This window comes from Stenella coeruleoalba, assembly GCF_951394435.1.
Source record: "Stenella coeruleoalba genome assembly, chromosome: 11".
NCBI classification, from domain to species: Eukaryota; Metazoa; Chordata; class Mammalia; order Artiodactyla; family Delphinidae; genus Stenella; species Stenella coeruleoalba.
The window spans coordinates 27,004,184-27,030,683 of record NC_137157.1 but is presented as its reverse complement, the minus strand read 5'-3'; the positions used below and the strand labels follow the sequence as shown (position 1 = coordinate 27,030,683).

The window sequence follows — 26,500 nt, the reverse complement described above, 5'->3', positions numbered from 1 at the left end:
CTTTGGTAACCGTAAGTTTGATTTCAAGATCTGTGAGTCTGTTTCTCTTTTGTAAATAAGTTCATTTGTATCATTTTTAAAATTAGATTCTACATATAGATGTGCTATTATATGATATTCTGCTTTCTCTGTCTGACTTCACTTAGCATGGTAATCTCTAGGTCCATCCATGTTGCTGCAAATGGCATTATTTCATTCTTTTTTATGGCTGAGTAAAATTCCATTGTATGTATGTACCACATCTTCTTTATCTGTTCCTCTGTCAGTGGACATTTAGGTGGCTCCCATGTCTTGGCTATTGTAAATAGTGCTGCAGTGAACATTGGGGTGCATGTATCTTTTTGAATTATGTTTTTCCCCAGATACATGACCAGGAGTGGGATTGCTAGATGATATGGTAGTTCTATTTTTAGGTTTTTTTTGTTTGTTTGTTTTGTTTTGTTTTGTTTGCAGTACGCGGGCTTCTCACTGTTGTGGCCTCTCCCATTGCAGAGCACAGGCTCCAGACGCACAGGCTCAGCGGCCATGGCTCACGGGCCTAGCCACTCCGTGGCACGTGGGATCTTCCCGGACCGGGGCATGAACCTGTGTCCCCTGCATCAGCAGGTGGACTCTCGATCACTGCGCCACCAGGGAAGCCCCTATTTTTAGTTTTTTAAGGAACCTCTGTACTGTTCTCCATAATGGTTGTACAACTTTACATTCCAAGAACAGTGGAGGAGGGTTCCCTTTTCTCCACACCCTCTCCAGCATTTATTGTTTGTAGATTTTTTGATGATGGCCATTCTGACCAGTGTGAGGTGGTACTTCATTGTAGTTTTGATTTGCGTTTCTCTAATAATTAGAGACGTTGAGCTCTTTTTATGTGCCTGTTGGCCATCTGTATTTCTTCTTTGGAGAAATGTCTGTTTAGGTCTTCTGCCCATTTTTCGACTGGGTTGTTTGTTTTTTTGTTGTTGTCATTTCTATCCCTTTATTTTTAACCTATATGTGTCTGTATGTTTAAAATAGGTTTCTTGCAGACAGCATATAGTTGGTCTTGTTTTCTGATCCACTCTGACAATGTCTGTCTTTTAATCGGTGCATTTAGACCATTGACATTCAAAGTGATTATTGATACAGTTGGAATACTATCTGCCATATTTGTTACTGTTCTCTATTTGTTGCCCTTGTTCTTACTTTTGTCTTCTACTCTTTTTTGCCTTTGTTTTTTTTTGTTTTTGTTTGTTTGTTTGCGGTACGCGGGCCTCTCACCTCCCACTGTTGTGGCCTCTCTCGTTGCGGAGCACAGGCTCCGGACGCGCAGGCTCAGCAGCCATGGCTCACGGGCCCAGCTGCTCCGCAGCATGTGGGATCCTCCCGGACTGGGGCATGAACCCACATCCCCTGCATCGGCAGGCGGACTCTCAACCACTGCGCCACCAGGGAAGCCCTTGCCTTTGGTTTTAAATAATAATTTTATATGATTCTGTTTTCTCTTAGCATATTTCTCATACTTCTTTTTTTTTTAGACCTTTTATAGTGATTGCCATAGAGCTTGCAATACATATTTGCAACTAAGCCAAGTCCACCCCATACTGCTGGATTATTTTGTTATTATAAGGTTCTTGCACTACCCCATAACCCTATACTGCTTCATGGGTAGTGCAAGAACCTTATAATAACAAAACCCCAATTCCTCCCTTCTATCCCTTATATCATTGCTGTCATTCATTTCTCATACACAAGCATATATATGCATAATCAAATACTTTGTTATTATTTTTATTTATTTATTTATTTTGTTGTGCCGGGTCTTAGTTGCTCCCTGGTGGGCTGCTTAGTTGTGGCTCTCTGGCTCCTTATTTGCAGCACATGGGCTCCTTAATTGCGGCTCTCCGGCTCCTTAGTTGTGGCATGCAAACTCTTAGTTGCAGCCTGCATGTGGAATCTAGTTCCTTGACTGAGGTTTGAACCTGGGCCCCTTGTATTGGGAGCGTGGAGTCTTAACCACTGAACTGTCAGGGAAGTTCCAAAAAAAGTTTTTATTTCACCTTCACTTATTCCTTCTCCACTGCTCTTCCTTTCTTTGTGTAGATCTGCATTTCTGACCTATATCATTTTACTTTTCTCTAAAGAACTTCTTTTAGCATTTTTCACAAGGCAGATCTACTGGCAGAAAATTTCCTCAACTTTGTTTGAGAAAGTATTTATCCTTTACTTTTGAAGGATAATATTGCAGGGTACAGAATTCTAGGTTGGTGGATTTTTTAATCTCAGCATTTTAAATATTTCACTTCATTCTCTTCTTTCTTGCATGGTGTCTGAAGAGAGATCAGATGTAATTCTTTTCTCCATTATACTTGATAAAAGTTTTTAATTAGGCATTTTTGCGTGTGTGTGATTATTTGATAAATGTCCATCTTCCCTAGTAGACTGTAAACTCCATGACTTGCAAAGACCCTCAGTGGCTATGTGTACCACCATGTCCCTAGAGCCTAATATGGCCTGGTACATTCATTGTACCACAAGCATCTTAATATGATTTGTAAAAGAAATTACTCTAGTGCAGAGATTTTAACCTAAGGATTCTGTAAATGGGATTTGGGGTTGGGATTATCTATGAAACTCCTGAAATTGTGTAGAATTTTGAGAATTTTTTGTCTGTGGTTTTTCCTAGGAATAGTTTTTCAGCAGTTCCTTAAAGACTATGTCACATTATGCTCTAGTTCTTATTTGCCTGCAGCTAAGCACATAGTAACATTAGTACTGGAATGATACTGATATGCCTGAAAGAAAGTGTGGTTTCCACATATTCTCAGAAGCAACCTTAATTAGATTCCAGCATTTTTAAGAAAAGAGGAAAACAAGACATCATGTGCCTTCATTTTGGATGGGATAATTCCATCAAGGAATATTTTTCCAGTTTCAGATGTGTATTTGGAAATGAGTCAGCTTGGATATCAGTGCATAAACACAAGAAGTTAGCAAACCATTTCTTTTGCTGAAGGCATAAATAAATGTCTCCATTGCTTATAGTCAAAGGGAATGATTTCTTAGATTTTTTTTCCACGGAAGTTCAAAATTACTTGCTAATATTTTTACCAAAATAATTTGCAAATATTCCAATGCTAAAGACATTTTTCCCTATTACAGCTCAGCTATTAGCCCCTTACTATTTTCTCATGTGCTGTTTAACCTTTGAAAGTTAAACAGTTAAATGCACCGGGAAGAAATGCTCAGAAAGAGTATGTACTGTGTTTTCTAATTCTGCAGAAAGGCATCTACTTAGATTTAGTAACATCACCTCACATTTATATAACATTTTCCTGCAGGAAGCCTAAAATACTTCACAGTCATGATTGCCTGAATTTTTGCTTAAAAAATGAGTGCTTGTTTTTAGATGGAGAAACTGAGGCAAAATCTCACTGTTACACCTGGTAATCTCAAGTAGAACTTCATTTCAGCAGGATAGTATCTTCTAAAGTTTTATTCAGGGGCTAATCATTTCAGCAAATTTTATTAAGCACCTACAGAGTTCAAGCCACTGTGGATTCAAAGATGAGATCTCACTCCTGATTGATAAAATATCTTGCCCAGACCTTCTCTTCTTTCCCCTCTACTCAGAATTCACCTCTTCCTCCTCCATAACCCAAAACACATTTAATTACTACTATACCACCACTTTAGTTTGTATTGAATTAGAGCAAAGTTTGTGGTTAGTAGCATGGTCAGTGTGATATTTGAATTGCTCCCATTGGCCTTTTCCGTCATTGCCATCCAGGTATAATTACTATCATTAGGATCATAGAAGATAGAATAGTAGACCTGAAAGAAACCTTTAAAGATGATTTTTAGGCATAGACTGATTTTACAGATATGGGAACAGATTCAGTAAGACTAATTGACTTGCCCAAGGTCATATATCATGGCAGAACCAACCAATGTCATCGTCTTTTTTTTTTTTAAGATTAATTTATATATATATTTTATTTTTGGCTTCATTGGGTCTTCGTTGCTTCACGCAGGCTTTCTCTAGTGGCAAACAGGCTTCTCATTGTGGTGGCCTCTTTTGTTGCGGAGCATGGGCTCTAGGTGCGTGGGCTTCAGTAGTTGTGGGCTTGACAGCTCCAGAGCGCAGGCTCAGTAGTTGTGGTGCATGGACTTAGTTGCTCTGCGACATGTGGGATCTTCCCGGAGCAGGGATCAAACTCCTGTCCGCTGCGTTGGCAGGCGGATTCTTAACCACTACGCCACCAGGGAAACCCTAAGGATGTTTTAATGTATATATGTATGTATACACCTACTGATGATGAAATTTGCCTCCAATAGCAGATGTGCCCAGTGGTATACTAGTAAAGGTTTAACAACTGGCTCTGATTGGGAGTGCTTGCCAATTTCCATGGTGTAAGTATACTCATCATGGCTGATTTAATCTACCAGTGGTTTAGCAACTGGCTCACAAAATTTCTGAAAATTTAATAATTGGATCTCACAGGTTGGTGTGAACTAGCTCTAGCATTCCTCTGGCTGTACCCCTGAAATCATACACTTACTATTAAAACATTGGATTATTTCCTCACTCATTCTAGTTATCTATTCAGAGACACTTTACCTTATTTTCTGATTAATATTTCCAGGGAGAAAAACTATTCCTTACGTGGCAGCTTCAACCTTCACTTTCAGTTTCTTTTAAGGATTTAATGACTTGTTGATAAGTGTCTAAAATTACTTGGTCTGTCTTTTAAGAGAACTTTGTATGAATCCTTGAGTATTTGTTATTTATTGCTAAGTTACAAATTACCCCGAAACTCATTGGCTTAAAACGACAACTTAGTTCACAGTTCTTTTGGGTACTCTTCTGGTGTAGGCTGGGCTTATACATCTGGTTATTAATTGGGTTGATGAGACTGGCTAGTCTTGGATGGCATCATCTGTATGTCAACAGCGATTGAATGGCTGTCAGCTGGGGCAATAAGAGGACCTTTGTGTTTCTCATTATCCAGCAAGCCAGCCCTGGTTTGTTCACATGGCTTCAGGGTCTCAAGGGTACAAGACTGGAAGCTGTAAAGTCTCTTAAGGCCAAGCCTTTGAACTGGCTCAGCATCACTTCCACAAGGCCATCCCAGGTTCAGGGAGTGGGGAAAGAGACTCTGCCTTTTGAAAAGAGAAGCAGCAAATATGATGACCCTTCCATCACAATAGGAATCACTAATCTTAACTGATTTACTTTTGCGTTTAGATCATCACGTGTCTGTAGGACAGAGCTGAATGCACATGGTATGGTTGGCTTTTAGTGAGAAATTGAAGTTTTCTTTCCCAGAAGAAATTCGGACAATTTCTTTTACTTATAAACCAGCTCTCCTTGAATGATCACTCACTGATATGCTCAATAACTGATAATTTCCTTCAATTAAACCATATATTTTAATACTGTCTCTTTTACACATACACTGGTTAGCTAAGGGTGTGGTGGGGGTGGGAGAGAGCTAAACAATAAAGCAGCATGGTCTGCTTAACAATTGGAGGCCGGAATAAGATGTTAAGTAATCAACTGATGAATTGAGTACCGTCATTCAAGTTCAGGAAAAGAAGCAGTCACTGAGGATTAGATTAGTTGAGGAAGATTGCTTCTTGGAGAACCATTTTTTAAATCCACCTTATTGAGATATTATTTACATACAATAAAATGCACATATTTAAACATAGGGTTTAATGACCTTTGTTAAATGTATACACTGATGTAACTGCCACCACAAGCAAGCTAGAGAACTTTTTTTTTTTTTTTTGCGTTACGCGGGCCTCTCCCTATTGTGGCCTCTCCCGTTGCGGAGCACAGGCTCCGGACGCGCAGGCTCAGCAGCCATGGATCACGGGCCTAGCCGCTCCATGGCATGTGGGATCCTCCCGGACCGGGGCACGAACCCGTGTCCCCTGCATCGGCAGGCGGACTCTCAACCACTGCGCCATCAGGGAAGCCCAAGATAGAGAACATTTTTAAAAATTGAAGTATAGTTGATTTACAATATTAGTTTCAAGTGTACAACACAGTGATTCAAATTTTTTATAGATTATAGTCCATTTAAAGTTATAAAATATTGGCTATATTCCCTGTCCTATACTATATATCCTTGTAGCATATTTATTTTATACATAGTAGTTTTTACCTCTTAATCTCCTACCCTTGTCTTGCCACTCCCCTCTCCCCACTGGTAACCACTAGTTTGTTCTCTGCATCTGTGTGTCTGTTTATGTTTTGTTATATTCATTCATTTCTTTTACTTTTTTAGATTCCACATATAAGTCATAATCTGCAGTATTTGTTTTTCTTTGTCTGACTTATTTCACTAAGCGTATTACCCTCCAGGTCCATCCATGTTGTTGCAAATGGCAAAATTTTATTCTTTTTATGGCTGAGTAATATTTCATTGTGTGTATATATATATATATATATATATATATATATATATGCCACATCTTCTTTTTCCATTTACCTGTTGATGAACACTTAAGTTGCTTCCATATTTTGGCTATTGTAAATAATGCTGCTATGAACATTGGGTGCGTGTATCTTCTCCATGGAGTGTTTTTGTTTTCTTCGGATATATACCCAGGAGTGGAATTGCTGGATCATACGGTAGTTCTAATTTTTAGCTTTTTGAGGAATCTCCGTACTGTACCATTTTCCATAGTGGCTGTACCAATTTACATTCCACCAACAGTGCACAAGAGTTTCCTCTTCTCCACAATCTCGCCAACATTTGTTATTGGTGGTCTTGATGATGGCCATTCTGACAGGTGTGAGGTGGTTTCTCATTGTGGTTTTGATTTGCCTTTCTCTGATGATTAACAGTGTTGAGCACTCTTGTCAAAGAGTGTTCTGCCTATGTTTTCTTCTAGGAGTTTTATGATTTCTGGTTTTACGTTTAAGTCTTTAATCTGTTTTGAGTTTATTTTTGTATATGGTGTGAGAAAACATTCTAACTTCATTCTTTTACATGTAGCTGTCCAGTTTTCCCAGCACCACTTGTTAAAGAGACTGTCTTTTCCCCATTGTATATTCTCACCTCCTTTTTTATAAATTAATTGTCCATAAACGTGTGGGTTTATTTCTGGGCTCTGTTCTGTTTCATGTGTCGGTTTTTGTGCCAGTACCATACTCTTTTGATGACGATAGCTTTGTAGTATAGTCTGAAGTCAGGGAGCATGATTTCTCTAGCTCTTTTCTTCTTAAGATTGCTTTGGCAAGATAGAGAACATTTCCATCATCCCTCAGATTGACCTCTTGCTCCTTTTGCTGCCTCTCCTCCCCAACTCCCAGCCTTAGACGATCAGAGACAAGTCCAAAGAATTCTCTTTTTCAGCTTCATTGCTGATAAACATAACTAACTGTAAACAACAGAAAGCTGTGAAAGATTACATTGTTAATGAATGTGGTTTGAAATTTTGAGTAGGAATACAATTAGATGAATAGCTGCAATGATAAGAAAACATTCTGGAGTAGTTGCTTAAATTAAGGACCTTGACCCAGAATATAAGTTAACATACCACTTCTTTCTTTCAGAAAGTCTTTGTATAAAAAGCTCATCAGCTGAATTAAAGTGTGCTAGTGACTTAGTAAATATTATAAATTATGTAAAGGCTAATCCAATAAATTTGAAATTACTCTTTATTATGTGATAATTGGGAAACATCATAAAGAACTATGATTTCATGCTGAGATATGATGGTTATCTGGGGGAAAATTCTATTGAGTATATTTGAATATTTAGCATCATTGCAAGAAGCCAGCTTGGTCCCAACTTTTTTTTTTTTTTTTTTGCGCTACGCGGGCCTCTCACCGCTGCGGCCTCTCCTGCCGCAGAGCACAGGCTCCAGATGCACAGGCCCAGCGGCCACGGCTCACGGGCCCAGTCGCTCTGTGGCACGTGGGATCCTCCTGGACCAGGGCACGAACCCGCATCCCCTGCAACGGCCCAACTTTTTAGATATAAATTGGCCAGCTAGAGTTATTAATTTGTTTGATATCTCCAGAATTTGAATCTTCAGAATTTGTCCACTCAAAGGAGGAATGCAAGGTGTTTTTCAGTGGAAGATAAAATCAAAGGGCAAAAACAAAATGTAGAAGCCTGGAAGAACAGGGTTTCTACAGATCGTGATTACATGTTCCATAATTTAACAATTGTCAGTGAAAGAGGTGATTATCTTGATGTTGCACATCTGCAAAAAGTTATCATCAAACTATTATTAATTTGATAGAATGCTTAGAATTTTATTTTCCATTAAAAGAATGTCCAGACAGTAAATTCATAGATGTGGTATCCATTTATTTCATCAAAAGATGATTTAAGTTTAATTATAGGCTTACAGGATACATTGTTCTAACTGGCAACTAATGAAGAATTAAAAATAAAATTTGAAATTACAGGATCACTCCCTTCATTTTGGAGAAAAGTTAAAAATGAATAGTTTGAGCATGCTGAAATTATTTTAAAACCTCTCTTTTCCATTCCCATCATCATCCCTTTATACACTCAGTTCTCTTTTTTTTTATGATATGAGCCATAGGTTTTGTTTCTTATTTTTAAACTCACTTCTTTCTTATGAATGATATTAAAACATCTCATAGAAGTAGTTTAGATGTACATCATTCCCTGAAAGTACCATTGTCGTCAATCCAACCTGGATTAAATTTTTTTTAAATAACTTTATTTAGGTCTGCATTGGGTCTTTGTTGCTGCACGCGGGCTTTTCACTAGTTGCGGTGAGCGGGGGCTACTCTTCGTTGTGGTGGGCGGACTTCTCATTGCGGTGGCTTCTCTTGTTGTGGAGCACGGGCTCTAGGCATGTGGGCTTCAGTAGTTGTGGCTCACGGACTCTAGAGCGCAGGCTCAGTAGTTGTGGCTTACGGGCTTAGTTGCTCTACGGCATGTGGGATCTCCCGGATCAGGGCTTGAACCCATGTGTCCTGCATTGACAGGCAGATTCTTAACCACTGCGCCACCAGGGAAGCCCTGTTGTAGATATTTTAACAAGAAAGAAACAAGCTCATTTGTCACACGGTGTTTTAAAATATTAAAACTTTACAATATTAATATGCAAGGTATTTATTCAAAGTATGCATATATTGGGCTAATCTAGAAAACTGCTAATTCACTCATAATTTTTTTCAGTTACAATTGAAGAACAACAAAATGTTAATAGTTATAGAAATTTTCTATATTAATCCTAAATGTACATGTTCAATGAACAAGTTTTATCATTCTTTTTTATTTCCTTTATGTTTGTTCTAATTCTATTTATTAAAATTTAAGTTTATATTCATTGAATTAGGTAATAAAACTTTTGAGCTTGTACTTTTAATTTTTTTCTTTTCATTCTACTAATTTAGTTTTATTATAATTTATAAAAGTATTGGACCACAATGGATTAAAAAAACTGTACCTTTATCACAGATGGTTTGACATCTCCTGTTTTATAGCATTCTTTCCAGACAGTTATTCAGCTTTGGCTTGAACCCTTCTAGTAACCAGGAGTTCATTACCTTTTTAGGCAGCTAACTCATTATTGGACAGTTCCAATTATTAGGAAGTGTTTCCTTATACTGAGTAGAAATCAATCTTCCTATGATTTGTAATTCTCAGAATTGATCCTGTCCTCAGAACTATACAAAATATATTTAGTCCCTCCTACATATGACAGCTCTTTGGATATTAGAAAATACTTGTCATATCCCTATTTTTCTTTAAGCTCCACTTTTTCTGATTATCCATATGACATGGTTTCCCTGTCCTGGTTGCCCTCTTCTGGACATATTTTAAAAATAATGTCTTAAAATGTATTACCTAGAACTGAACTGAACATCATTTTCTTGTTCTGGACAGTATACTTCTGCTAATGGTGTCAATAATGCATTGTTTTTTAGCAGTCATGTCACTCTGTTGATTTGTATTGAGTCATAAGGCGTATCAAAATAGTGTCCAAATTCAGCTGATTCCTTGTGTAAAAGTAAATTCTTCCACCCTTCTTAATTCCTTTTAGGGAGAAAAGAATAGTTTTATTTCAGTGCTAACCTCAGTGATTTTTAATTTTACCATTTAAATGTTAGCAACATGACTGATAATGTAACCAAAGAAGATTTTAAGCAGGGGTGATATTTTTAGAAACTTCATTCTGGCTAACTGGGGGAGGGTAGAGGATGGACTAGAACAGGAGCAAGATGAAATGTGGGGTGACTGATGTAGTAATTCAGATGACAAATGATAATGGCCTGGATTAGAGAAGCAGAAAAGAAGATGGAGAGAAGGGGACAGATTCTAGAGATATGTAGGAAGTAAAATTAATAGGACTTGGTAAGAAATTTATATGTGAATGACAGAGAGTAATGAATGAGAAAGAGGGGGAAAAAAGCAGCTGTTGACATGCAGAATCTGACCTGGCATTCAGAGTTAGGCCATGTTATTTTCTGTTGGCATAAGAATCTCACAGAATACCAGCATCAGATAAGATTATTCTGAGACCATCACAACATGAGACAAAACAAGTCCAGTTGATAATTTTGTTGAAGCACAGACAAAAACAGGGTCACTGTGCCATCCACAAAACACAAAACACCCCGCCCCTCTCTCGGCTGAAATGAGTGACAGCTACTTCTTTACCAATATATAGTGCTATCCTTGCTCTGGGGCGTCCTTCCTGTAGATAAGATGTATTGAGATGCCGGTCGTAAAATTTAGCCTCTTCTTTCCAACAGTGGCCGATCTAGAGCAGACCCCTGCTGCCTCAGCCCTCTCTCAGCTCACTCAACCAAATCTCAAATTCTCTAATAGGTTCTTTCAAACACTCTCTTTCTGAGTCCTGGGGTTCCCTAGGCTGTGTCTCCTCCTTCACTACAATGAGTAATAAATTCAGTTTGTTCAACTAGAGATGTGTTTCTGGTGATCTCTGGCTGAAGTGCACTGACATTAAGAATAACCCCAGAGTTTCTTGCTTAGACAGTCAGATGTTGGTAGCATCGGTAATAGAAATAAAGAATACTAGACGAGATGACAAAAATGTCTTCAGTTTTTAACAGGTTATCTTAGAGATATCAGTGAGTTAACTAAGTGGAGATATCCAGGAGGCAATTGGATGGACTTATGGTTCTGGAGCTTTAAGAGAGTTGTCTGTGCTAAATCTATCTCTCCTCTGCTACCTACATATAAATATACTTGCAAGTATATATTTGAGAGCCATTGTTTATATAATAATTGAAGCTGTGGGATTAGCTAAGATCACTCAGGGAGGGAATAGAATGAGAAAAGTGCTGAGGACAGAACCCCAAGGAACACCTGTGTTTATGAGGTGGGCAGAAAATGAGATACCCAGAAAAGACTCTTAGAAGGAGCTGTTATTGAGAAAATGACCAGAAGTTAGAGGACATGAGAGTTTCAAGAAGGAGGATGAGATTAATAGTTTTATATACTGCTAAGAATTCAGTTAAGATAAGGAGCCCTACAAGCTCTTTGACATTCCCCATCAGTTTTGAGTGCCTCTTTATTTGCTGGTACAATAAGGTGTTTCAGGCTCCTCTTGTACTTCCTTCCTGTAGCTTTGGAATCAGCCATTTCTAAGGACTCCTGTTTCCTTTGAGTGGAAAATCGTACTTAGAAACCAAGATCTTGCGTACTACTCCTTTTAAGAAGCATGTCTGTGAAGGGCTGTGGCTCTGCAGTGTCACATAAGAGAATGGAAGGACGGAGAGAGGGGGAAACTTGGCTTAGGTAAAGATGAGCAAAGCAGAGGTCTGATTATTAGAATTGAAACTTAAGGTCAAAAGCAGGTGAAAGATGATTTGATCTTGAGTCCCAGAGTGGCACATAGAACTCCAAGGTTAAGGTTAGGATTCATTTTAGGAAATCTGGGCAGAGCTCTGACTTTCAACAGACACTACATGATCTCAGCAGGGTAGGGAGGCCATCTGACAAGGGTGGACAGCCAGCAAAGCCTGACACCACCTGTGAAATGTTTGGTTATCTACCTGTGCCAAGCATTTCATCTTGGTTTGTGGTCTTTAGCATTGAAATTGTAACTCTCTACTTGTTAAAGTGATAATTATGTTTATTGGCATTAATATTCCTTATTACTAAGGAAAAAATTGGATGTTTGATGTGAACATCTCTGGTTTTGTTGACCTAGCATTTCAACCCTCTTTCTTCTGGAAAATGTTTATTTTTCTAACACAGACATCTTGTAGGGAGTCCCAACTCCTGGCCTTAGCAAATTGGACTAGAGATGAGTAACCATATCAAGTAGGGCTGATCAAAATACGGTGTTTTGGTCCTGAGTTTGCAGATAACCTAAACCAGGCCAATGAGAGTCCTTCTTCAGGATTTGAAAAACTGGCCCTGGGCAAAGAGGCTTACTCTCTCCCTAAGACAAATTGAGAAGTGGAACATTCGATTTGTTTTTGGCATAATTCCTAGGAATAAAGCCAGCATAAGAGAAACAGAGATAAGGGATTAAAGGAGAAGACTCTGGGTGGTGTTTGAATCTCTGATTCCTTGTCTGTGAGGCCCAGGTGTGTCCTTGCCATCTCAGGACTATCTGAGCCTTCCAACATAGATTCTTTTTTGCCTAAGCTAGTTTGATGTGGGTTTCAGTCACTTTTTACCCAAAGAGAGAGACCTCACTCATATGACTTCAAGTAAATCTGTGTTTAACTGACATTGTCAAAAGCTAACTTCACTTATATTGTCAAAAGTTAACTTCAGGGCTTCCTTGGTGACGCAGTGGTTGAGAGTCCGCCTGCTGATGCAGGGGACATGGGTTCGTGCCCTGGTCTGGGAAGATCCCACATGCTGCGGAGCGGCTGGGCCCATGAGCCATGGCCACCGAGCCTGCGCATCCGGAGCCTGTGCTCCGCAACGGGAGAGGCCACAGCAGTGAGAGGCCCACGTACCGCAAAAAAAAAAAAAAAAAAAAGAAAGTTAACTTCATTTTGATAAGCATCTCAAACATCCCACCCAAAATGGTAAGAAGTAAAGTGACCATAAATGCTGTTGTATTTTTCCTAATAAGAGTTGCAGTTGTCCAAAATGATTTTTTTCTATCTATGCCTAATATTAGAACACCTATCCATGCAGTGTCCCAAGGATCTCTTTCTTGTTAGCAACCTTAGTTTAAATTGTATTTCCATTCCTACCTCCTCCATCACACTATTGCACTGAATGTGTATTATCTTGTCACTTTATCAAGTACTTCCTTTCCTAAAGCAACAAGAAATAAATCAGTTTTGTAAGAGAAAATAATCTTTCCTTTAGTTACAAACAACTTCCCAAGTGCCTACTCAAGCTTACACTTTCTCTAATGAAGAGTTACTTTAACAGGTTTTACTGTCTCTATTAGATTTTCTAGTCCTTAAGGCTAAGTAGAAACCCTAATCCTTGTGTTTACCCAGACATTTGCTGAGTTCAAGGACAGCTATCCAAGCTGGTTAATGGCTGTATTCTTATTTTTTTTTTTGCGGTACGCGGGCCTCTCACTGTTGTGGCCTCTCCCATTGCGGAGCACAGGCTCCGGACGTGCAGGCTCAGTGGCCATGGCTCACGGGCCCAGTCTCTCCGCGGCATGTGGGATCCTCCCGGACCGGGGCACGAACCCGTGTCCCCTGCATTGGCAGGCAGACTCTCAACCACTGTACCACCAGGGAAGCCCATGGCTGTATTCTTTAAAAAGAATCTGGGTTTGGTTCAATGCTTATAATCATCCAATGCTGTCAATGGTAGTGTTAATCATTGCATTCCATCATTTTTCTTTGCCTACCTCTCCTTGCAGAATCAGCCTCCAATTTTCTTCTGGGGATTTACCCTTTCCCCATTCTCAGTCTTTGAGGTCTCAGTGGCATTCTGATCCCTACATCGAGTGGAGCCATGACCCAGGCCCGAGACAGCCTGCACATGTGTTCCTGAGTGGGTACCTGACCTAAACCAGTGCAATTCAAGGACATGTCAAGACTTTTATGAATGCCACCAGCAGATATATTTTTTCTCTCCACTGGATATGAACTTAAGGGTCTGTGAGGCTGGCATTCCTGCAGCCATCTTATGACCATGTGGAGATTGTCTGTCTGAGAATGGAGCTGACCCAAAAGTCAGGAAGCTGAGAGATGGAGAAAGAAAAACTAGGTTCTAGTTACACTGAAACTTACCTTTGCTTAATCACAATTGAATGGATCTTTCTTTTACTTCCAACCAAGAGTCTTAACTGATGTAACAATGATCACGTAAAATTCACTTGAATAAGAGTCAAAGTTGGATAAATACATATAAATCTGAATTTTTTAGGAGCAAGATCTGAAAACAAATGAAAACTCAGAATATATTGCCCATGACAGCTCCTCCTATAGGCTTCCCAAAATTAATTGTCTAGAAAAGAGAGTAAAACATAAGAAAGCAGGCTTTGAATATTCTGAAAAATCCAACCAATTGCTTGAGATAACTGAGAGGCTGAGATTTAATCTACTCCCTTAACAATGCATTACAATGAGAACAGTTGTTCTGAGTTGTGACCATGAGACACTAGAAAGGCACTGTTATCAGAGAGTAAGATTCATAGGGTCATAGAATTTTAGGTTACTACTTAGTAATGCAGGGAAATGAACTCATGCCATTTTCAACAATATATGGATGAGCCTTGAACAACACGGGTTTGAACTGTGTGGGTCCACTTATACGCAGATTTTTTTCAAGAGTAAATACTTCAGTACTACACCATCCCCGGTTGGTTGAATCCAGGGATGCAGAACTGCTGATATGGAGGAACTGCATATATAGAGGAACAGGGTATATGGAGGGCCAACTATACATCTTATGTGGATTTTAAACTGTGTGGAGGGTCAGTTTAAACTGTGTGGAGGGTTAGAGGAGGGCACCTCTAACCCCTGTGTTGTTCAAGGGTCAACTGTACATTCTTAAATAACTGAAAACTTAAATATATGAAAACAATGGTTTTCCAATCCCTTCTACTGACTAAGGCTCTATGATACAAGGGGATTTTACCGTGGCTGGGCCGTCTTAGGTCTTGGGCAACATAGAAGCTTAAAAATCAACCCCTACCTCTTTTCTCCATCCTATAATTCATATGTGGGATAAATGGTCTACTTTTTAAAGTAACCTTTGAGGAATGTCACACATTTTGATTCAAATTATTTGGGAGGAAGCATGTGAAATACAAAATGGAAGAAATTTAAGGTTAGCAGATTTTCATTTGGGTCTTATCCCTGTCCATAACTGTGTCAGCTAGCTACTAGATGTAAGCCCATGAGGGCACGGTCCAGATCTATCTTAATTCACTGATGAACACACCATGCCAAGCACATATATTAGATGTTCAATACATTTTTTTAACATCTTTATTGGAGTATAATTGCCTTACAGTGTTGTGTTAGTTTCTGCTGTATAACAAAGTGAATCAGCTATATTCATATGTATATGCCCATATCCCCTCCCTCTTGCATCTCCCTCCCACCCTCCTTATCCCACCCCTCTAGGTGGTCACAAAGCACCAAGCGGAACTCCCTGTGCTATGCAGCTGCTTCCCACTAGCTATTTTACATTTGGTAGTGTATATATGGCATTGCCACTCTCTCACTTCATCCCAGCTTACACTTCCCCTCCCTGTGTCCTCAAGTCCATTCTCTACGTCTGCATCTTTATTCCTGTCCTGCCCCTACGTTCTTCAGAACCTTTTTTTTTTTTTTTTAGATTCCACATATATGTGTTAGCATACAGTATTTGTTTTTCTCTTTCTGACTTCACTCTGTATGACAGATTCTAGGTCCATCCACCACACTACAAATAACTCAATTTCGTTTCTTTTTATGGCTGAGTAATACGCCATTGTATATATGTGCCACATCTTTTTTATCCATTCATCTGCCGATGGACACTTAGGTTGCTTCCATGTTCTGGCTATTGTAAATAGTGCTACAATGAACATTGTGGTACATGACTCTTTGAATTATGGTTTTCTCAGGGTATGTGCCCAGTAGTGGGATTGCTGGGTCATATGGTAGTTCTATTTGTAGTTTTTTAAGGAAGCTCCATACTCTTCTCCATAGTGGCTGTATCAATTTACATTCCCACCAACAGTGCCAGAGTGCTCCCTTTTCTCCACACCCTCTCTAGCATTTATTGTTTCTATATTTTTTGATGATGGCCATTCTGACTGGTGTGAGGTGATAACTCATTGTAGTTTTGATTTGCATTTCTCTAATGATTAGTGATTTTCAGCATCTTTTCATGTGTTTGTTGGCAATCTGTATATCTTCTTTGGAGAAATGTCTGTTTAGGTCTTCTGCCCATTTTTTGATTGGGTTGTTTGTTTTTTTGATATTGAGCTGCATGAGCTCCTTGTAAATTTTGGAGATTAATCCTTTGTCAGTTGCTTCATTTGAAAATATTGTCTCCCATTCTGAGGGTTGTCTTTTCGTCTTGTTTATGGTTTCCTTTGCTGTGCAAAAGCTTTTAAGTTTCATTAGGTCCCATTTGTTTGTTTTTATTTCCATTTCTCTAGAAGGTGGGTCAGAAAAGATCTTGCTGTGATTTATGTCATAGAGTGTTCTGCCTATTTTTCCTCTAAGAGTTTTATAGTGTCTGGCCTTACACTTAGGTCTTTAATCCATTTTGAGTTTATTTTTGTGTATGGTGTTAGGGAGTGTTCTAATTTCATTGTTTGACATGTAGCTGTCCAGTTTTCCCAGCACCACTTATTGAAGAGGCTGTCTTTTCTCCATTGTATACTCTTACCTCCTTTATCAAAGGTAAGGTGGCCATACGTGCATGGGTTTATCTCTGGGCTTTCTATCCTGTTCCATTGATCTGTATTTCTTTTTTTGTGCCAGTACCATACTGCCTTGATTACTGTAGCTTTGTAGTATGTCTGAAGTCAGGGAGCCTGATGCCTCCAGCTCCGTTTTTCTTTCTCAAGATTGCTTTGTTTATTTGGGGTCTTTTGTGTTTACATACAAATTGTGCAATTTTTTGTTCTAGTTCTGTGAAAAATGCCAGTGGTAGTTTGATAGGGATTGCATTGAATCTGTAGATTGCTTTGGGTAGTATAGTCATTTTCACAATGTTGATTCTTCCAATCCAAGAACATGATATATCTCTCCATCTGTTTGTATCATCTTTAATTTCTTTCATCAGTGTCTTACAGTTTTCTGCATACAGGTCTTTGGTCTCCTTAGGTAGGTTTATTCCTAGGTGTTTTATTCTTTTTGTTGCAATGGTAAATGGGAGTGTTTCCTTAATTTCTTTTTCAGATTTTTCAGCAGTAGTGTATAGGAATGCAAGAGATTTCTGTGCATTAATTTTGTATCCTGCAGCTTTACCAGATTCCTTGATTAGCTCTAGTAGTTTTCTGGTAGCATCTTTAGGATTCTGTATGTATAGTATCATGTCATCTGCAAACAGTGACAGTTTTACTTCTTCTTTTCTGATTTGGATTCCTTTTATTTCTTTTTTCTTCTCTGATTGCTGTGACTAAAACTTCCAAAACTATGTTGAATAGTAGTGGTTAGAGTGGGCAACCTTGTCTTGCTCCTGATCTTAGAGGAAATGGTTTCAGTTTTTCACCATTGAGAACAATGTTGGCTGTGGGTTTGTCATATATGGCCTTTATTATGTTGAGGTAGGTTCCCTCTATGCCTACTTTTTGGAGAGTTTTTATCATAAATTTGTGTTGAATTTTGTTGAAAGCTTTTCCTGCATCTATTAAGATTATCATATGGTTTTTATCCTTCAGTTTGTTAATATGGTGTATCACATTGATTGATTTGTGTGTATTGAAGAATCCTTGCATTCCTGGGGTAAACCCCACTTGATAATGGTGTATGATCCTTTTAATGTGTTGTTGGATTCTGTTTGCTAGTATTTTGTTGAGGATTTTTGCATCTATGTTCATCAGTGATATTGGCCTGTAGTGTTCTTTCTTTGTGACATCTTTGTCTGGTTTTGGTATCAGGGTGATGGTGGCCTCGTAGAATGAGTTTGGGAGTGTTCCTCCCTCTACTATATTTTGGAAGAGTTTGAGAAGGATAGGTGTTAGCTCTTCTCTAAATGTTTGATAGAATTCCCTTTTGAAGCCTCTGGTCCTGGGCTTTTGTTTGTTGGAAGATTTTTAATCACAGTTTCAATTTCAGTGCTTGTGATTGGTGTGTTTATATTTTCTATTTCTTCCTGGTTCAGTGTGGGAAGGTTGTGCTTTTCTACGAATGTGTCCATTTATTCCTGGTTGTCCATTTTATAGGCATATAGTTGCTTTTAGTAATCTTTCATGATCCTTTGTATTTCTGCATTGTCAGTTGTTACTTCTCCTTTTTCATTTCTAATTCTGTTGATTTGAGTCTTCTCCCTTTTTTTCTTGATGAGTCTGGCTAATGGTTTATCAATTTTGTTTATCTTCTCAAAGAACCAGCTTTTAGTTTTATTGATCTTTGCTATTGTTTCCTTCATTTCTTTTTCATTTATTTCTGATCTGATCTTTATGATTTCTTTCCTTCTGCTAACTTTGGTTTTTTTTAATTCTTCTTTCTCTAATTGCTTTAGGTGTAAGGTTAGGTTGTTTGTTTGAGATTTTTCTTGTTTATTGAGGTAGGATTTTACTGCTATAAACTTCCCTCTTAGAACTGCTTTTGCTGCATCCCATAGGTTTTGAGTCATTGTGTTTTCATTGTCATTTGTTTCTAGGTATTTTTTGATTTCCTCTTTGATTTCTTCAGTGATCTCTTGGTTATTTAGTAGTATATTGTTTAGCCTCCATGTGTTTGTATTTTTTACAGTTTTTTTCCTGTAATTGGTATCTAGTCTCATAGAGTTGTGGTTGGAAGAGATACTTGATACAATTTCCGTTTTTTTAAATTTACCAAGGCTTGATTTGTGATCCAAGATATGGTCTATCCTGGAGAATGTTCCATGATCACTTGAGAAGAAAGTGTATTCTGTTGTTTTTGGATGGAATGTCCTATAAATATCTGTTGAGTCCATCTTGTTTAATGTGTCATTTAAAGCTTGTGTTCCCTTATTTATTTTTATTTTGGATGATCTGTCCATTGGTGAAAGTGGGGTGTTAATAAAGTCCCTTACTATGATTATGTTACTGTCGATTTCCCCTTTTATGGCTGTTAGCACTTGCTGTATGTATTGAGGTGCTCCTATGTTGGGTGCATAAATATTTATAATTGTTATATCTTCTTGGATTGATCCCTTGCTCATTATGTAGTGTCCTTCTTTGTCTCTTGTAATAGTCTTTATTTTAAAGTCTATTTTGTCTGATATGAGAATTGCTACTCCAGCTTTCTTTTGATTTCCATTGGCATGGAATATCTTTTTCCATCCCCTCACTTTCAGTCTGTATGGGTCCCTAGGTCTGAAGTGGGTCTCTTGTAGACAGTGTATGTATGGGTCTTGTTTTTGTATCCATTCAGCTAGTGTATGTCTTTTGGCTGGAGCATTTAATCCATTTACATTTAAGGTAATTATCGATATGTATTTTCCTGTTACCATTTTCTTAATTGTTTTCGGTTTGTTTTTGTAGGTCTTTTCCTGTTCCTGTGTTTCCTACCTAGACAGGTTCCTTTAGCATTTGTTGTAAAGCTCGTTTGGTGGTGCTGAATTCTCTTAACTTTTGCTTGTCTGTAAAGATTTTGATTATTCCATCGAATCTGAATGAGATCCTTGCTGGGTAGAGTAATCTTGAGTGTATGTTTTTCCCTTTCATCACTTTAAATATGTCCTGCCACTCCCTTCTGGCTTGCAGAGTTTCTGCTGAAAAATCAGCTGTTAACCTTATGGGGATTCCCTTGTATGTTATTTGTTGCTTTTCCCTTGCTGCTTTTAATTTTTTTTCTTTGTATTTCATTTTTGATAGTTTGATTAATATGTATTTCAGCGTGTTTCTTGTTGGGTTTATCCTGCGTGGGACTGTTGGCGCTTCTTGGACTTGGGTGGCTATTTCATTTCCCATGCTAGGGAAGTTTTTGACTGTAATCTCTTCAGATATTTTCTCAGACCCTTTCTTTTTCTCTTCTTCTTCTGGGACCCCTGTAATTCAAATGCTCGTGCGTTTGATGTTGTCCCAGAGGTCTCTGAGACTGTCCTCAATTCTTTTCATTCTTTTTTCTTTATTCTGCTCCTCGGCAGTTATTTCCACCATTGTATCTTCCAGCTCACTTATCCATTCTTCTGCCTCAGTTATTCTGTTATTGATTCCTTCTAGAGTATTTTTAGTTTCAATAATGTGTTGTTCATCACTGTTTGCTCTTTAGTTCTTCTAGATCCTTGTTAAATGTTTCTTGTATTTTCTCCATTCTGTTTCCGAGATTTTGGATCATCTTTACTGTCATTACTCTGAATTCTTTTTCAGATAGGTTGCCTATTTTGTCTTCATTTATTTGGTCTTGTAGGCTTTTACCTTGCTTCTTCATCTGTAACATATTTTTTGTCATTTTATTTATTTATTTTTTTGATGGGTCCTGTTGTATTCCTGTCTTACTGGTTGTTTGATCTGAGACTTCCAGCACCGGAGTCTGCAGGCAGTTGGTTAGAGCTGGGTCTTGGTGCTGAGGTGAGGACCTCTGGGAGACCTCACTCCAATTGATAGTCCCTGGGGTCTGAGGTTCTCTGTTAGTCCAGTGGTTTGGACTCAGAGCTCCCACTGCAGGAGTTTGGGCCCGACCTCTGGCCTGGGAACCAAGACCCCGCAAGCTTTGTGGTGTGGTTAAAAAAAAAAAAAAAAGGAAGAAATAAGGAAAAGAAGGAGCAGTATAGTATTAAAGAATAAAAAGCAAAATAAAATTAGAAAGATAAAAAATATATTAGGAAAAATAAAACTATAATTGAAACAACTGCAAAAAGTTCAAATAAAACCACAACAGAAAAAATAAAAAAATAAAAGAGGTATGTGGGGGGAAATAAGCCAGAAGGAGAGAACAATAACAAAGTATAAAGAATAAAATAAAATTAGAAAAATAAAAGATTTATTAGGAGAAATAAAAAAAAGAATCAACAACAATGAATCAACAAGATAAAACAGAACCCCAGTCTAAAAGAGGAAAAAAAAAAAAAAAGCCTTGGCTATGGGGGCGGAGTTTTGGCAGGGGTGGAACTTAGGCAGGAGCCGGGGGACTAGGTGAGGGGACGTTCAAGTGTGGGGTGGGGCCTCTGCTTCGGACCTGCACGGAAGGGGAGAGGCAGCGGTGGAAAGGAGGGCCTCTGGAATGTGGAGTTCCGGAGTTTGGAGGTAGGGCCCTGCGTGAGGGTGTGTGGGTGGGGTTTGGGCCCAGCGTGTTGGAGGGGGTCTCCGAGTGTAGAGGTGGGGCCCTGGGTGGGGCTGTAGGGGCGGGGCTCAGGTTCTGTGCAGCAGGAGGGAGGCTCCGAGGGCAGAGCATTAGGCCCAGGAGCCCAACAGGCTCCCCAGTGCCTAAGTGGACAGGGAAAGCACTGGCCCTGTTCCCTTACGTTCCTTCGTGCCCCTCCCCCACCGTCTCCCCAAGGGTCTCTGTCGCCACTGGACCCCTAACCATGGGTGGATCCCACTGGGTGTAGGAACTCCTCCCGTCCCCCAGCCACCCTTAAGGAGTGCCAATCCCTGAGGTCCGGCCTTTACTTTTGCTCCCCCTTCCCTTCCTCCCTGACCCTCAGGCAGGACCCGCGCAACTGGAGGGGGCCTAGGTGGGCAGAGGATCAGGCCCGAGATCTCAGCAGGTTCCTAGAGACCCGAGTGGGCAGGGGAAACCTGGCCACGCTCCCTTTTGATCCTCTGCCCTCCCAGTGGTTCCGCAGTTTCCCCCTTTGGGTGTGGGATACCTTCCCCTCCCCCAGCTGCCCCTCAGGGGTGCCAGTCCTGTCCCACCTCCACTTCTCCCCCTTCACTCCCCCCACACCCCACATCCTACCCAGTTGCTGGGGGTTCCTCCCATCCCCTTAGGTGTGTGTGGTCCTCCACCAGTGCCTGGTAGGTGCCCTTACATTATTTTGTTAAATAAATTAATATATGGATTTTGCATGAGTCCCTTAGTTTTTCTTATGTTATTTAGGCTAACTGGTGCAACAAGGTCAAAACATCAGTGCCTGGACAGAGGAAGGGCTTATTTCTCATTACTGCTATACTCTCACTTGGGTCAATGAATGGGAAAAACATCTCTGCTCCACAGAGTCATTCAGAGACCCAGGCTCCTTCCAGTGGGTGGCTTCACCATCCCTTGAAGCCGCGAACTCCAGATCCCATGCATCTGGATGCCAGGCAAAGGAGAAGAGAAAATGTGAAGAGAGGATTGTATGGTGGGTCAGCCCTAAAGGAGGAGGCTTCTGCCATATTTCATTGGGCAGAAACTTAATTCTCTGCTGCTCTACCCCTCCAACTGCAAGAGAGCTAGGAACAGTGATCTAGTGACGCACCCTAGAAGAAGAGAAACTCATACATCAGTAAGAATTCACTTGCTCTGCTTCACTCTCTGAGCCCCAACTTCTGAAAAGAATTAACAATTGCTATTTGTCAACACTTTATGGGGATTTAATTAGGCAATAAATGTGGAAGTATTTAGTAAAGTGCTAATCAAATGTTAGTTATGAATATTCCTGGGTAGTTTAGTCCCTTTACTCCTGCTTTCATGGGTGAAATGTATAGGCTGAAATGCCCTCTAAGAATCCTTTCCAGCTCTAAAATGCTTAGCTTCTGTGGTTCTTTTAAACCTTCAGCAAGCAGGTGCCTGTCTGACCTTGTGGTGGTGCCTGGGATAAGCCCTTTAGGATCCTACAACCCAACCCGCCTGTCCCCAAACCCTCTTTGATTGCTATAATATTGCCTGTGTTCTTTCTGAGACATAAGCTGACCCAGTCTTATCTCATTTTAATTCTGTTCATTCCAACTATGGGTAAAAGATAACTTTTGCTTCCTGTTGCATCAGCAAGTTGTAGCCCATTAGATTCTTAATTTCAGAAGAAAATTGTAGATGAGGGAATAGAACCCAAAAAGCATTCTACAGATTTGAAATACTAAAAACAAACAGGATTACTTTAATCCTGCCTTGAAAGATTCAGTGTAATAGAACTGATTCAATCTACTGCCTTTGTGATTTCTTCAGTCTCTTACCTCAGCTTCCCAACCTTTTTCTCCAGCTAAATTCCCTTTGTGGTTCATTGACAACTGTTTTGCACAACTCGTAGAGGAGGTGAGCAAGGAGAAGTCTGAATTCTCCTCTGTTAAGGACAGAATATGCATTGATGATATGCATTGATGCTCGGGGGTATTCCAGCTTCTAGGTAATTTGAATAAAGCAGAGGAAATGATCTACCCACTTCCATTCAGGCCCCTTCTTATCTTTCTCCAGACCACAGCCAGGGGGCTTTTTTCACATTGCAAATCTGATGTCATTCCTGTGGTTAAACAATTTAATGTGTATTGTACTTTAAAAAAAAAACTTTGATATATGTTATACAAATAATACAATGCACAGATCTTCAATACAGTTTCAGGAGTTTTGATAATTGGATATGCTTGTGAAATCACCATCCCAAACAAAATATAGAACATTTTTATCACCTCAGAAAGTTCTCTTGCTCCCCTTTTCCAGTGATTTCACTCCCTGCCCAGCCCATTTTCAGATCCATACGAATATAAATACACAGTATGGACTTTTTTTGTGCCTGGCTATTTTTACTCAAAATAGTCTTCTGGACAGCATTCTGTGTTGTTGTGTGTTCATTCCTTTCAGTTGAGTATGAATATACTGCAATTTATTTATCCATTCTCTTGTTGATGGACATTTGGATTGTTTCCAGTTTTAGGCTATTTTAAGGCAGCTGTGAATATTCATGTTAAGTCTTTTGGGGATATAAGTTTTCATTTCTCTTGGGTAAATACCTAAGAGTGGAATTGTTAAGTAATAGGGGCTTTAACAGTCTAACAACCCATTTAGGATGAAGACCAAAATCCTGCATGACCTTGATCATGGGGTCATCCCACAAACTCCCCCCTTCTCTTCACTCTGTGACTGCAGCCCCTCTGTTCATGCTCTTCCCTCTGCCTATCTTCCCTCTGGAAAAGAGGCCTTTCTTGCCTCTTTTCCAGTTTATCTTTCAGATCTAAAGTCCAGCAACAGCTGCCCGCCTTCCCCATTAAGGTAAATCCTTTATCACAGGCATCCACACCTCTGTGTTCTCGATGCCCTGCACACACCAAGACTGTGGTTTTATATTCATGGGCATGAGTACAGCTGACCCTCGAACAACTCGGGGGTTAGGGGCGCTGACCCTCTGCACAGTGGAAAATCCATAGTCGGCCCTCCCTATCCACAGTTCAGCATCCACAGATTCAACCAGCCCTGGTGATGTAGTACTGTAGTATTTGAAGAAAACTAAAAAAAAAAAATCTGCATATAAGTGGACCTGCGCAGTTCAAGCCCGTGTTGTTCAAGGGTCAACTGTATTTGTTTAGTGTTTGCTTCTCACTCAGCTCAGGCTCCATGAGAGCAGGCTATCTGTCTGCTTCACTCACACAGTGCCTGGTCTAGTTTCTGGCACATACTAGGCATTCAATAAGTCACTGTTGGATGAATGAATGATGGTGCTGTCCCTTACCACACCACAGATTCTGTCCTCCACTTTGGTAAAACCCCTTTTGTTTATCCAGAGAAGAAACTCTTTGTCCCCTCATGGATTTCTCCATAGCTGGGACTCAGCTGGAGAAAAAAAAAAGACCAGGCAATCAGTTATGTTTAGGCTGCCTGGCTTCCAGGAAAGAGAAGAGCTTGAATTTCAATCTTAATCATCTTTGTCTTAAGCAGACCATTATATAAATGAACTCCCTGCTAAAGGGGCTTCTGATCCAAATGAGACTACAAAGCAATGCAGTTAGCAAGTATTCCACCTTGAACTACATCGACGGGGACTTGCTCCTAGTTTTCTTTGTTTCCCCTAGTTTTCCTTCTTGAGGACAAAATACTGGGAGCATTCTCAAGACAGCACTGGTTTTCTTGGAAAGCAGAAATTCTTCTTAGTAGAGAGTCAGGGAATGAAGCGGTTCCAGAATAAAAGTGAGAGGATAAAATGCTATGCAATGAAATTTGCTTATATATTGAAAAGCGCCTCCGTGAGGCATTTTTACCAGTTGACTTGCCAGAGCAGAGGTGCTGATGAGGTGGGAAGGCTCCTTTACTCCATGTGCTGTTATTGTGAGCAAGGCTAATCAGGGAGATGCTTAACTGTACATCCTCTCTCCTCCTCAAACCCTCCCAATACGTAGAGGAATGAAGATGATTACTCGAATCTTACATACCTTTGCATGATTCCATATTTCTCATGAGTGATTTCCTTTCTGAGTTGAGTCTTTGTTTGCGTAGAGTGATAACAATGAGCAGATGAGTGTGTGGCTACTCTTTCTTCTCTAAGTATTTTGCCTTTAGGAATCAGCAAATCTCTGTAGAAGGAATGGAACATACTCTCCTGTCTTTAAATAGGGGTGGGTGATTCTCCCTTTGATGAAGATTTCAGGAAGTCAAAGGTGGTAATATGCATCAGAAACTCTGCCAGGATGTTTATTAAGAAACTTCAGAGTGTTCATACCCTTTGATCTAGTAATTCCACTCCTAGATATCTGTTCTGAAGAATTAATCATAGATATAGACAAGAGACTATTGCAAGGAAGGTCATTGCTGCATAATTTACAATAGGGAGATATTGGAAATGGTCTAAGTGTTTAACAAAAAGAGAATGGCTAAATAAATTCTGGGGTCTGCTTATCATAAATATTATGATATTAAAGTGTTTGCAAAGTCTAGTTAGTATGATAGGGAAAATTCTCCTAGTGAAAGAAGTACCTAGAATAGGGCCTGAGATATTGTAGGTACTCTGTAAATATTTGTTCAAGTAATAGATGGATAGATTATTTTTATAACCAGAAAAAGTGATTTGAAAGTCTGCCAGAGAAATGGAGGTTAACATTTTAAAAAAATATAGGTAGGGTTAACACTTCTGGAAAGGCATTTTGCAGAGGGAAAGAAGATGAAAGCAATTCTCCCCTCTCCTCCCTAAAAACCAACAGAAAACTTGACCTTGAATGTAGGCCAATGGAAAGACCTCTCTCCCAGGACATTTTAGATGGAAACAGAGTCCATTTGCAATGATGGCCAGGGTGGGGGGGTGCTTTGCTCTAAAAGGAGAATTTGTTAACTTAATAGTTCTTGAGCACTTATTTTGGTGTATGTGCTAAAAATTTTGCTGAGATATTGGTTTGAGAGATTTTTCTAATTTAAAAGAGTTTTGTTCCTTCACTGTTTTGTTAGGTGAAGAGTTGGAAATATTTCTGCCTCATCAAACAGCCTCAATTCCAGAGAGACACCCAGACAGAACATCTGCCATGTAAGCCTTTTTCCTCCTCTTGCCCTCTAAAGTTGAGACTGGCAGCTGTGGGCGTTCTTGGAAGTGTTTGCCTTGTACATTTGAGCTCAAACAACTGGCTCATTGCCAATCTGCACTCCAGATAC

At 39.6% G+C, this 26,500-nt stretch overlaps 1 protein-coding gene across 1 annotated transcript in view; it reads left to right on the top strand.

Annotated features, from left to right (window-relative positions):
- MRPL42 (mitochondrial ribosomal protein L42) overlaps positions 1 to 26,500 on the top strand; it is a 162,244-nt gene that overhangs the window by 29,473 nt on the left and 106,271 nt on the right. The window contains 1 exon segment of the mRNA XM_079937588.1: positions 26,300 to 26,375. Within this exon segment, the coding sequence (XP_079793714.1) occupies positions 26,300 to 26,375 (76 nt within the window).